Genomic DNA, 14152 nt, shown 5'->3' on the forward strand with positions numbered 1-14152 from the left:
ACTGCCTGTAATTGCTAGAGCCCCCTGAATGCTAAAGGTCAGGCACAGTGACATAGAAAGTCACTCTGTTTGTGGTCAGTAAGGGCCATTTATGGTGGGGACCAAGGAACTGCATGACATACTAAATGGAAAATTCACTTAGCTTAATGCAAGTATATGAGAACAGGAGGAGCAGGGAGCTGCAGCTGGATCAGTTGCTACAGTGTAGCAGAACTGCTGGCAGAGAACCCCCTGTTGGCTTGGGATGACGGAAAGTATGACAGAAAGTATGACTGGAAAAATTCCTTCCTGCAGAACTGTTGAACACCCAGTAGCTTCCACAGAAATCTAACTTTAAATGTCACAATTCATCTAAGATCAAAAGTAACTGGTTTCATGTCTCGGTGTGTGGAAAGCACACAAGCACCACACATTACTGGAGACTTGTGACTTCTTAATAAAATATATATTTTTCAAGTCCTATCCACACTTCTCACACTGCACACCCATCTAGATATTGAAAGTATCTATTATGTAAGCCCAGCCCTGAAAACTGCACATTGTAGAGATTAATCTTTATAAGAAATGCTAAATCAATTGAATTTGATACTTCCATTAACACAACTAAGAATCGATTGATTCTTGAATTTAACTTTTCGCTACCTATAGAATGACACATGCTTCTCTAATACTATAGTTAATCTGAAAGGACAAGCATCCAGAGAATGGTGGAGGTCACACAAACAGGGAAAACAAAACCCACCTGCATGGTGCGCAGTGTATCAACCGTTTCTACTTGTGGCACCACTTTGACCGGCTGACCCTCCCATGCAGTCCAGCTGTCATCTAAATCATGGTCTTTACCACTGTGTTTGGTCATTAGTAAATAGGCATCATATGCAACCTCATCTGAATCCTTTGAGCAATCCTTTCCAGCAGCTGCATTGAGGAGCTGCAAAATCACAGATTTTTCCCCTGCAATACTATTTGGTACAAACACTTGTAAACTCTCAAGTCCAGGGATTTGTACCTGTTGAAAAAAAAATACAAAACAAACAATATACTGAATCTCACTGTATTCTATGATACATGAAACAGGTAAAATAGGTGGGCGTCATCCTACTTAAGCAACAGGTAGTTTTCATCCTAAACAGATGTACAATATACATCCTAAAACAATACATTCAACCATTTTTGCACTAAAAGACAATTGCAGTATAAGAAATTCTGTGTCTTGAAATCCACTAGATCACCAACTTTCAGTGACATCTTTTGTGCATCTTCAACTGATCCTTCTACATACTCTTCTAAAGGAATCTTGTTACAAAAAAGTTCAACTTCACATATATACCATATATGCATGTATAAAATATATATACACATATTTTAGAAAGTAAATTAGTCAAGACTAATTTAAGACTTACAACGCACACATTTTAAAGATTGGAACATTAAAAGACAGAAAATTCCTTCATGCTCTCTAAGAATCCACATAACGTTTCTCAATGGCTACAAAAGAGTAAGCAAAAATATGGCTAGAAAGTATCAGTTAATCTTTAATTATTCATTCAAGAGAGCTTAATTAAGTCAAACAACAGTGTTCTCTTTTAATAATATACTACATTGTAATATATGTGGTGTGTATATATATATATATATATATATAATATACTCCTTAAAAACTAATTCTGATTTATCTGTCCCACCAGTAACAGCACTTCTGATTCTGATGCCTGATTTGGTTAGATTGAAAACAGTAAAACAGTTGATACCTGTGATTTGACATGAGGTAACTGACTTACAGTGAAATGTAAATTTCTCTTTTCAGAGTTTGTGTTATCAAGCTAAGACAAAACATACACTTTAAAGCATTTATTTTTCATAACACTCCCTAACAAAGTGTTATTACTCCCCTCACACAAATGAGTAAGTACTATCAAAGCAAAGAGGCTTTTGCTGTATCACAAAGAGAATCTTTGGGAAGACAAGGAAACACTGATTTCTAAAAACTTAAAGACTAGCATTCTCACTCACATAAACACAGGTACAGAAAATAATCTGAGTACCATAATTCAATAGTAAATGCATGACATTTAAAACGTTGAGATATAGATGCCACATTAAAAAATGGAAATTACTCTAACAAATACCCCTTTACATTTTGCTTAGCATCTCCAGGCTTCTTTTACGCCTCTAAACTGAATTTACCTTGACATACTCTTTTGTTTTCAGAGCATTCAGAAGTTCTTTCACAGGAGCTGACAATGCAAATTCTGCTGCTATTTCAAGGTCCTACAAGTAATGACAGAAGAATGTGCTTTCAGATTGTATTTCTTTAAAGTATATAAATAAGAGGGGCCCTAATATTAACTTACCTTCCTTAGCATTTTAGCAAAACCAAGAGCTTTGGAGGCCCTTTCTCTTGCTTCATGAAACAGCTCTTTGAGTGCTCGGCTGGTCTCTATAACAGATCTCCTGAAACATTGGTAAGAATGAAGTGACAATGTTAATATAAATCATCTTGTATTTATACAGCTATTAGAAAATAATAATTATTTACATGTATGTTCAAGAGAAAAAGCACAGAAAAGATAAGTATTTACAAGCAGCTGACAGAAACAAATTGAAACTGAGCACATGCATTTTTTATAAGGATATAAAAACTTGATTTAAAGTGCCTTACATAAAAAAACTTCTCATTCCCTGGACTAAAAAGTGGATCACTAGGCTTCAAATGAACAAAATGATGGTTCCTTTCTGCAACATACAGAAATATCAGCAATAAAGTCTACGGAGTCTTGCATTTACCAAGTTTTAATTCTAAGAAATAAATCAAGCATGTACCTGTTAGGAGTATAAAAACATGACTGTGTTTATTATTATTATTATTAAGCCAAAGGGCTTAATACCTGATTTCATCTGATGCAGTACTGTCATCGGCACTGGCCCAAAATTCATCACAACTGTCTTGTAGTCCAGAATCTAAAAATATTCCTGTAGATTTCAGCAGCATTCCTGCAATATCACTGTAGCAACAGAAATGGTGAAACTTCAGTGTCTTGTTCAGGTAAAACCTTAGATTTCTTCCTACTCTGTCCAACATCAGAGAGCTGTGTTGCCACATCTGCCTGCAGAAACAAGCAGCATCTTGGGGGCCCTCAGTTACTCTGTGTGCACAGGGTCAGCAGAAATGAGGACTTAACATAGAAGCAGTCATTTCTGTTACAGCTAGAGTTGGTGTGATCTGCACTCACTGCACCCTATAGCTATAGCCACTGCAACAATCCATAAATTCATAAAGACAACCAGCTGCTTACCAAGGCCTCAAGAAATGCTCAATCTGGGAACCCTGAACAAGTGCTGACTTGAATACCTATCAGGTACAAACCAACAACATAAGCAGAGTAATTAAATAAAACCTACCAGAATAGTTTTCCAGCTTGAGCTTCACCTCCTCTAATATAAGGAGTTATTTCTTTGGTGAAATTCCATTCTTCCTCCAACAGATTTTTTAAACTATGAGATGCCTGAGGTAACTGCTGTAGCATTTGGATCCAGCTTCGCATGTAATCAAAGTAAACCTGTACATGGAAAGACGTAATTTAAACAGATACTGTTACACAGGTGTAACTAAGGACTCTTAACTTCTCAAATCAATAATCTCAATATTATACAATTTGTAGAAAATATTCTTACACAGTTTCTTGTTTGCTATGACTGAAAATGAGATAGTTTCCACATAAAAGGTGCAATTTATGGCTCAGGGAGTAGAAAGTACTACTGAAGTTTTAACTATTATGTCTCCACAATACTTTCCTGAAAATATTAACAGTCTCACCACCTTGCTTCTTGTGCTGCTGTTCACCATTAAATCAGTGAATAACCACTGCAGGCTGAGTTTTTAAAGCTGAACTATGGAAAAACAGTTTCTGAAGTTTTATTAACTGGATTACTCCAAAATGTTTTATCTGAACATATCCTACAGGATATGAGTTAACTGCAGGGATTCTACATAATTCCTTGTGATCCTTTATATCAGCTTTCCCATAGGCGCCTGCAGGTACCGCCAGGCCACTACAAGGTCTCCCTGGAGCCTTTCTTCTCAACAAACCCAACTCTCTCAGCTTGTCTTCACAGGGGAGGTGCTCCAGCACCCTGATCATCTTCATGGCTCTCCTTTGGACTCTCTCCAGGAGCTCCCTGTCCTGCTTGTGTTGGGGGCTCCAGAACTGGACACTACTCAAAGTGGGGTTTCCCAAGAATGGAGCAGATATGAAAAACATGGAAACTCCACTCTGGATTAGGTGACTACTGCATTCTGTCTCAGGCTGTAGCTCCATTCTTGACGTTGTTTAATACCCCTTTCACTCTCAGCCTAATTTCTCTTTCAGCACCCTTCTTCGCTACCCTGCATGCCTATACAAGGAGTCCACAGGACAACACAAAGTTCTGCTCCCCATCCCTCATTAATCCTGTCTTAACATTGTTTTCCCTATCCCTGTTTTCAGCCCAGATCACCTCCTCTGCTCTCTTTGCCCAGCTGTCCCAATCTTCTGACAATCTTGACCATTCATCCCATTTTTCTTCCCTGCTGCTTATGCTACAGTAACCTGCAACTTCGAATAGGCACAAACTGTGATTCTTTGATGTCTGACACATTTATTCCTGTTTACAAAGTCTTGTTACCATCCCTTTCAAGATCTACAAAAAGCAAAGTCATTACATAAGTAAAACTGTGCCAAAGTTCAAGCTGTTGCCACAAAGCACAAAAACTTTACAAATACCTAAAAGAACAGGTAAGGAATTTCAAAATTAACAAGATCAACCATTTTCCTTTCATATAGCCAGGTCATTTTTGCTGGAAGTATCTAGAAATTTCAGATGGCTTTGAAGGCTGGCATGCAGCTTAAGAATCTTTAGGCAAAACAGTATTTTCACCATTGTTGGCAATGAAAAGCATGTAACAGGAAAATCCATGCATACTCAACAATAGATGGTACCAACAACTTTGCTGACAAAGTCACCACCTCACTAGTGGTGAGGTATTGAGGTGTATCTTGTGTTTGTTGGTTTTTTTCCTCAGAAAAGTGAAGACAAGCTCAAACAACTCACAAAAGAATAAAAACCAGTCACATTCAAGGGAACAGTAAATTTACTAAAGAATATCTCATTTAGTATCTCTCAGAGGCCAAGTGTTTGTCTTGAAAATACTTTGTGTTTAATTTATTGTATTAATGAATACACATTACAAATAAGACACCATTAATGAATGAATGAATGCAATACCATGGTATTAGACATGATGTTAGTCAAACAATTGTATTTGGGTTTTTTATTCAATATTAAAAAGTTCTCTAAAGCTTAGTTTAAATGTATGGAATTTACAGTTCTACTAATGAATAATTTTATTGTAAATACAGGCAATTTACAAGAACACTGCACCACAGTTCAACAAACAAAAATCAGTATTGCTAAAATACCAAGGCTACTGTGGTCCCTTTAAAAATCCATTAAAACAGTAAAATTATGTTCAAGTAGCACAATAACAAAAAAAAAAAAAATGCAGCAGTACACACCCAAAAGGGACAACAGATTTCTATTAGACATATTCAGATTAATACACTTACTAAAACTTTTTAAAGCTTACCATTAACATTTTATGCAGGTCCTCTTCGAAAGAATCAATGTTGCAATCAATCTTTTGTAAGTCATCTAATACCTCCCGTAACATAAACTGGTAATATTGCTTCATTAACAGGCCACCCTTCAGAACTTCTTTACACTCTCTCACTAGCTGCAAGAGAAAAGACCAAGAACTGGCATCAGTCAAGACATTACTCTTAAATTAACCCTGGGAAGCGAAAGCTTAATTTGTCAGTCTGGTTTGTCCAAATACCTTAAGTTTATCACTGCATGATTTTTACATGATTTTTAGAAATTAATACAGCTACTTTATATGTCTGCAGGAAAGATGTGACTAGTTTTCCAGGATTATTAATTGCCATCACACTATTTGCCACATAACTGTAAATGGATATGGAGGCAGATGTTCCAGACGTCATTCCCTGCACAGGGCCACAGCAAGCAACTTACAGGATAGTTAAAAAGTTTAGAGGTGGGAAAGAGGGCTCACAATCATCCAATCACCAGTTTAAATGGAAGCAAGTCAGGAATAATATGCAATGTGTTTGATGGATGCTTAGAGATCTATGAGACAGAATCACAGAATTGTCATGGTTGAAAAGGACCTCTAAGATCACTGAGTTCAACCATCAACACCAAAAAAAAAAGCAAAAAAAAAAAAATCCCACAACCTCAGCATGTCCTGAAGTATCAAATCTACAGGGCTTCTGAATACCTCCAGGGATGGTGACTCAACCACCTCCCTGGGCAGGCCATTCCAGTGCCTGACCACTCTTTCCGTATAGAAGTTCTTCCTAATATTCAACCTAAACCTCTCCTGCCACAGATTCAGGCCATTTCCTCTGGTCCTATTGTTATTTACTTGGGAGAAGAGGCCGACACTCACTTCCCTACAACCTCCTTCAAGCAGTTGTAGAGGGCAATGAGGTCTCCCCTCAGCTTCTTTTTCTTCAGACTAAATGTCCCCAGTTCTCTCAGGCACTCCTTATATGACTTGTTGTCTAGGCCCTTCACCAGCTTGGTAGCTCTCCTCTGGACACGCTCCAGCACCTCAATGTCCTTCTTGTAGTGAGAGGCCCAGAACTGAAGGCCCACTCATGGTGCAGCCTCAGCAGTGCTGAGTACAGGGACACGATCACTTCCCTACTCCTGCTGGTCACACTATTCCTAATACAGGCCAGGATGCTGTTGGCGTTCTTGGCCACCTGGGCACACTGCTGGCTCACGTTAAGCTGGCTGTCAACCAGCACCCCCAGGTTCTTTTCTCCTGGACAGAATTCCAACCACTCTTCCCCAAGCCTGTAGCATTTCATGGGGTTGTTGTGACCGAAATGCAAGACTCTGCACTTGGCCTTACTGAACCTCATACAATTGGCCTTGGCCCATAGATCCAACCTGTTCAGGTCTGTCTGTAAAGCCTTTCTACCTTTGAGCAGATCAATGCTCCCACCCAATTTGGTGTAATCTGCAAACTTACTGAGGGGGCACTCAATCCTCTCATCCAGATCACGGATAAAGATACTGAACAAGACTGGCCCCAAAACCGAGCCCTGAGGGACACCACCAGTGACCAGATGCCAACTAGATTGACCCCATTTACCACAGCTGCCTGGGCCCAGCCATCCAGCCAGTTTTCAACCCAGTGTAGAGTACTCTTGCCTATGCCATGAGTCGCCAGCTTCTCCAGGAGAATGCTGTGGGAACATGTGTTACTACAGCAAATTGTTAATCTATTAGGCTGGCGTTCATGACTCTAAAACCCATACCAGACCTGAAAACAGTTGGTGTTTCATTTGTTGTTTGCCCGAGCATAGCTAACATGAGCAAAGCTATCTTTCCAACTGTAGAATCAGTCACTTTTGGTCAAACAGCTGGCACCTCTCCCTGAAAGCTTACAGCTTTTATTTAATTGGAAGAAATGAGCACAACCACAGACACAGAAGCACACAAAAAGCTAGAACTATTTCAAACCTACACTAATAAATGCCTTTTTTTTTTTTTTTTCAGAAGTCCTTCCAGTGCCCAGTGTGTATTCTTACAAAATTATTATCAGTATCCAGGTCTGACAAGCCCTGATTTTGATGAGTAATAACTTCATTAAATCAAGAGTCTGAGAGGAAAAGAGGAGTTCATTTGGAGGGTGAGAGGGAATGGAATTGTTGGTTAGTAATCTGCTTTTTAAAATCTTCTAAAATGGCTATCCTGGCAAAAGAATGTATCAACATAATGGATTCAACGTATGAGAAGCTAGAGTGGCATGAAAGCATAAAATAGACAGTAATGTTATTAACATGACTAGTGTCTTTGGAATCTTTTACAGGCCAGAACACGTTATGCTGTCTTCCCTGCAGGCAGAGAAAACAAGGGTGATATTCTGAACTCTGTAGTCTAAAAATTACGAATTCAGGTGAAAAAGAAGGGGGAAAATGTCATTTTTATAAGGTAGAAATAAAATAATTACACAGTTATATCCCTAACATATCATATATTTAAAAATGAATGTGCATTCTTTACTCTCAACTCAGTCAAATTGAGGGAGGTGAACAAACCCAGTGTCATGAATTGTTGTTCCTATGTGTATAGTACAGAGCAGCTTGGTTTCTGTCATGCCTGACCTTGTGGGTATTATTTGGGGCACTGAGACCTTTACGTGTCTGCTGCTTTTTGGTACCATTTCAAATGGTGCAGCAGTACGTTTGAATGTATCAGATATGCTTGTCCTGATACTCAACTTATTTATTACTAACAAGTCAATTCTATTTAAAACAAAAATCTCTTTTGCAAGAAAAAAGTATACACACAAAGAGAAAACCAGCACAGATTATATGCTTCCTATTGTAGGGAGAAATCTGGGTTGGAGATACTTTGGTCCAATCTAAAGAGAATCTAATCATGGTTTTCCAACACCTAGAAGGTGGTTATGGGTAAACCACAGGCACTCCTTTCATAAGGATGCATGGTGACCTGACAAGGGACAAAAGGTACAAGTTGCTTCAGGTGAATTCTGTCCAGATACATGAACAAAATGCTTTTCTCAAAGAAAAAATACATGCTGGAACAGACTGGCTGGAGAGGCAGTGGAATCTCTCTCTCCTAACAAGGCTCTAGATAACCTAATATAGGGTCCAGCTTGCATAAGGCTGGACTAAAGTATCTCCGACCCAGATTTCTCTCTGGTTCTGTAATATTCTGTGAATTTACAGAACAAAACAGTTGCCTAGACTCTTTTTTGAGCCTGCCCCAGATTTTAGGAATTAGAATTCTTCAGGAAACAAACAAAACTACTTGTGAAATATCATCCATAGCTCCTTTGCCCGTTTAGAAATACTGCATGGGACAGCAAGCATTTGCTGAGTTGAATTCATTTTTTCAATGCAATTAGCAAGACACTACACATTGCCCAAACAGCCTGTAACAAACCTGTTGCTTTCCAGGAAGAAATAGTCATTTTTACTTAACTCAAAGTCCACAAGGAGAATACCAAATGTAAGGGCAAAAAAGTAGCCCCCGTCTCTGGCAAAAAAAGGATACCTCGTGCTTTACAATACAGTATGCCATACTGTATTTTAGTATGAGTCTTCAGATTGAAATTGTAGGTACTGTGCTTTTGGATACAAGGACATTCAAAATCCTAGTATACAAAAGAAAAGAAAAGAAAAAGGGGCAAAAAGAGCAAAAAGAGGCAAAAAGGTGGGCAAGGATGGAGATGGGGAATAGAGAGGACTGACACTTATTTAGGACCATAAAGTAACTCACTAATTGATTTATCACCAGTGGATAACTGCAACATGAACTTATAGTCAGTCCAAGGGAACGTTTCGGTGTTTACCCTTAAAGACCAGCTGATAAAACCCTGATCTGGTTATGCTTGCCAGGGAGCAGGGAGATGACTTCAGACAATGTTAACATATCCTGGATTAGACTTTGAAAAATGGCATTGATCTAAACAGCCTTCATGGTGTCAGATAACTATCAGAAAAGAAATCCTCATACAATATGCTAAACCAGTGACAGGACTGACAAGCTCGGGTCACCACCCACAGAAAACATAAGATATTTATATAAAACAACATGCTGCCAAAGATGATTTTTTCAAATGTATTTTGTTTTTCTTCTTAATCAACTTGCACTATGTGTCTACCACACGATGGCAAAGGTCTTACATTTGCTAAGAAAAAAGTATTAAATCAAAGAAAAAAGAAATCTACAGATTCTTAGAACTATGTTGTCTAAGAAACCCAAATATAAGATGTGCTGGACAAGGTTATACAGTTTATAATATAAATGGAACAAAAACCACTTCACAAATACTTTTATTGGCTGATAATTTTTTAATCACCAGTTTGATTCCTTTAAGTCTAAATCAGAGATGTATATATGATCAGTAGTTTACTATTCAAAAAGCTAATCTCCATATGAAATACAAGACTACTTACACAAGTTATTACATATTTATATATTGTCATTTCCTTAACTAATCCTCTTTATGCTGACAAACTTATCATGACAAATGACAAAGTGATTTCAAATAGGAAATATAAAAAAACCCAAACAAACAAAAAACAAACAGTTGAAGCAAACCTGTTTAATACTCAAAAGAGATGGTTCCCCAGCAGGTCTTTGTTCCAGCCTTAGCTTGAGACATTCATGGATAACATTGAGCAGGACTCGGCAGAGGACCAAGAATGCAGGTTCAAAAGATGGTAAATCCATGGATTTCAGCTCCTCCCACGATACAGTGCTGCATTTTTGCTCACAACAAGGTGGGGAATTTAATAACTGCACGTAATCTGAACACAACATGGGATCTGGAAATTCTAAAAACTGTAACAAGAAATAGGAACATGAAAAGGATCCTTAATTTCTTTAGGATTTTGCATTTGTTTAAAGCAGCATGCACAAAAGTACGTATTTAAAAGGAAAGATTGTATTAATTGGCAAATCAACCATAAAAGATTCAGTTTCTCTTTTTTATAAAAAACGTAACTTTTTAATTATTTTTTTTTAATTTGAGGATCACCAGACTGAGGAAAACAATTATGGACCCTTGGGAGTGAACACACAACCTCTTACTGTATGTTTCTCTTTTAAAGGCATCCATTAAAGCTGGAGATGCCCTTACTACACAGGAAGAAACTGTTATTTGAGGTTATGACAAACATACAAGTTAAGCCTAACATAATATATAGGAACATATCTCAAAATATATTTAAAAATAAATCAAAAGGTCTTACACTAATGACTACACCTAGAGAAAAAAAGTTTGTACTTGGCTATGCCAGCTGAGTAACCTTGTCCCTTTTCAAATATATAGTGCATATACTACATAAAACTCCACATTGTAAAGTTATGCAGTATCTGAGAAAGTGTCACTAGATATATTGAACAAAACTATGGAAAAATAACTTATGAACTTCGGCAGATGTTAAGAAATTGAAAATGAAACTTAAAATGGAAAATATAAAGAGATAAAGCTGTTGGTTTTTTTCAATTAATGAACTTATTTTGGAAATTAAAATTGCATTTAAATGAAAATACATTTCTAATTACAGTAAATAATGGAAACCATTTGAACGAGACACCCTAGGTATCTAAACTATACACCTTGTGATAAAATTCTGAAGAAAAGTTGAACATGAAGGCACTCTAATGTTCACTTAAAGAAGAAAATTTGGACTGCAATGTGTGCAGCTCTTAAAGATAACACACTGTACATCATCTAAGGATAAAATTTGTTTCAGATTAAGTTGGTTTTATTCTAATTCTCATTACACAGTTGCTATGACACGTGAACATCCTTAACTCACATACTGGACACAACTAGCATTTTTCAGGCTTTTCTTCTGTGCAAAATTTAAGTAACATCGCTTCAAAGGAAGAGAAAACACTACTTGAAACTAAATGAAATGTTTAAGTGCTGCCTAGAAAGTTAAAATAATTAAGTCACTTTTAAGCTTATTATCTAGTAGAAAATTAAAAAATAATAACAATTGTTTATTCCTTTACACCTACACACACAGTTTTGACATTTGTGCCTACAGCACTGTACAAGCTCTGCTTTCTCAGAAGGGTCACACAAAATTACAGCTACTGACAAAGTCAGTTTTCTCAGTGCTTTTATTTTTTAATATTTTGAGGATTCTCAACTGTCATGCAGGATGGAATAGCATATTCCTTACCGTCTAACATTGGCACAAAACCTATTATGCACTGCAAGTTCTTTTAAGTCTTTTATGAAATGCCTAGCTCATTATGCAGGGATAGAACACATGCATGAGTGGGGATTTCCTCTTATACCTAGCTTAGCTTTCATCACTAGTTTATCTACAGTATAAGAACTAATTTTCTTAAGTAGTATATTCATGTATTTTTTTTACTAAGTCTCTTTTAAAGAAACATATAGCACAAGAATACCACCAGATTAAAGGCTTTTATGCAAGAAGTTTTCATTAGCAACACACAATGAAAATGCTACACGTCTTTCTATGGTACTACAAAATGTTTAAGAAATACAAACCTCCCTGTGATGCAAGTATAGTGTTGGAAAATTTAGGTCTTACAAAAATATTAAAGAACTAGTCTATGAGCAAAAGTAACACAATGAAATTGAGTAACTGTGTTATTTCATTTTATAGCATAAGTGATAACAGCACATTACATTAGGGCTTAGTATTAGACAACTAAGCTACTAGTGTTCAATGTGATAAAGATTTATCTTCAACAAGCCCAAAATGAAATGTTTTGAGTAATTACCAAATGCTTCTTTAAAAAACCCCAAGAAAACAAAGTCAAATCCATTTATTGAGATCATACATAAAATCCATACTCAAAAGTGCAGCCAGTTGAATAAAAAACAGAGAACATGGGCTTAAATACTGCTCTAATCAATAACACCTCTGATTTTGTAAACTAGAGTAATTTATTACCCATTTGCTTCAAGAATCAAATCACACAACTTCTACACAAGAGTGCCTAGAACCTTGTTAAAGTATCAGAACCTATGATGAACCGACCTTGTACTTCAAAAAATGCTAAAAACAGCTATCTGTATAAACAGTTACATATATTAAAATGAAATGAGCATTAAATGTATACAGTGAAAGAACCCAGAAAGCACATTTCAGATGAAAGTTTAAGCAACAATAGAAAAGAAAGTATGTCCAGAGATTTTGAAGTTTATGTACACGCATAAACACAGAGTCAAGATACAAAAATAACAGAAGTGACAAAGATTAACAGAATACTAACAGCTCTGGCTACATACAAGTATCAAACTGAATTGCACTAAGAAAACCAAAACACTACTACCAAACTACTGTCAGATGCAATGACCAAGCAATTCAAAACTGTCTCTTCTATATTTGTTTGATGTCATCTTTTGCTTCAGATATCACGCCTCTGTCAAACAGTACTTTTTTGTTTTGTGTTGGTTTTTTTTTGCCAGCATTCTTTTCATTTTGAGACAGAAGTTTGTAATTTTATAACACTCATCTTTAGTCAAAACATAACTTCTTAACATAGGACAAAATTCCAAAGAAAATGTAAGTATTAATGAAAATGAAAAAAGAAGTCGCAAGCGTAGAGAAGGAGGAAGAGAAGATTCATCTTATGTCTTAGACAAGTCGCCCAACACTAATTCTGTGAACCTGCAGCAAAGACTCTAGCTACTAGTGTTTGTTTTAAGAACACTTCTGAAGTCAAAACATTTGAGCTATTTAGCAATGTATACTAAATACAATGTATTTAGCAAAATACATTCAAAGTAGCTCCCAATATCCCCAAATTATGGTTTTTTTCTTTACGTTTTTTTTTTAAAGTACTTCTGTCCATGTATTAATCTGAACTTTCTATTTAAGTATACATGGTTTGGGGGTATTTTTAATTACTATAATGAACATCTGCAAGTTTTGCTTAAGCACTTAACTCTTTACGAAAACAAAGATTTTCTTAATGCAAGATTTCCTAGAACATAAGTTGAAGCCAATTTAAGAATACATAAAATTTCAACTAACAGCTTCATTGTTTACAGTACTATCTACACTAGTAACAGTATAAATGAAAGCTTTTTCAAAATTAAATAACTTTATAAATATAAAATTATTCATCCTAAAAAAATATCCTCCAAGGGAGATAAACAATGTTCCTTTTGCAAACATGATGCTCCTTTTGCAAAAAGATCAGCAACGTGTCAAAGATCACGTGTGCTATCCATATTAGAACAGGTATGCTGGCTAAGAAATTCTGTCACCCAGGATCCCTGCTTGGAACATCCCACACAGTGCCACTTTATCAAAAAGGACACGTAATCCTTACTCCTATTTATTCTTAACATAAATATGCCTACAAGTTAATCAACAGTTTACATTAAGAAACAATATTCTGCCTTGAAAGAATTAAGAGACCACAACTTACCATATGAAACTTCAGCTACTATCCTTTACTTGCTGCTTATTTCATAACTTTCTTTTCATTAACTCAGAAACATACTTAAGAATATAAAATTACCCAAAAAATCCCAACCAAACAATTA

General features: G+C 36.4%; 1 protein-coding gene across 6 annotated transcripts in view; it reads right to left on the reverse strand.

The window, feature by feature from the left end:
- MAP3K4 (mitogen-activated protein kinase kinase kinase 4) overlaps positions 1 to 14152 on the reverse strand; it is a 67538-nt gene that overhangs the window by 31992 nt on the left and 21394 nt on the right. For all 6 annotated transcript variants that reach the window (XM_051613289.1, XM_051613288.1, XM_051613293.1 and 3 more), the window contains exons 4-10: positions 10204 to 10446; positions 5627 to 5773; positions 3403 to 3560; positions 2889 to 3005; positions 2355 to 2454; positions 2188 to 2271; positions 743 to 1009 (exon numbers count right to left, since the gene is read on the reverse strand). In XM_051613289.1, coding sequence (XP_051469249.1) covers positions 743 to 1009; positions 2188 to 2271; positions 2355 to 2454; positions 2889 to 3005; positions 3403 to 3560; positions 5627 to 5773; positions 10204 to 10446 — 1116 coding nt within the window. The remainder of the gene's footprint in view (positions 1 to 742; positions 1010 to 2187; positions 2272 to 2354; positions 2455 to 2888; positions 3006 to 3402; positions 3561 to 5626; positions 5774 to 10203; positions 10447 to 14152) is intronic.

Source organism: Apus apus, chromosome 3 (assembly GCF_020740795.1).
Source record: "Apus apus isolate bApuApu2 chromosome 3, bApuApu2.pri.cur, whole genome shotgun sequence".
Classification (NCBI taxonomy): domain Eukaryota; kingdom Metazoa; phylum Chordata; class Aves; order Apodiformes; family Apodidae; genus Apus; species Apus apus.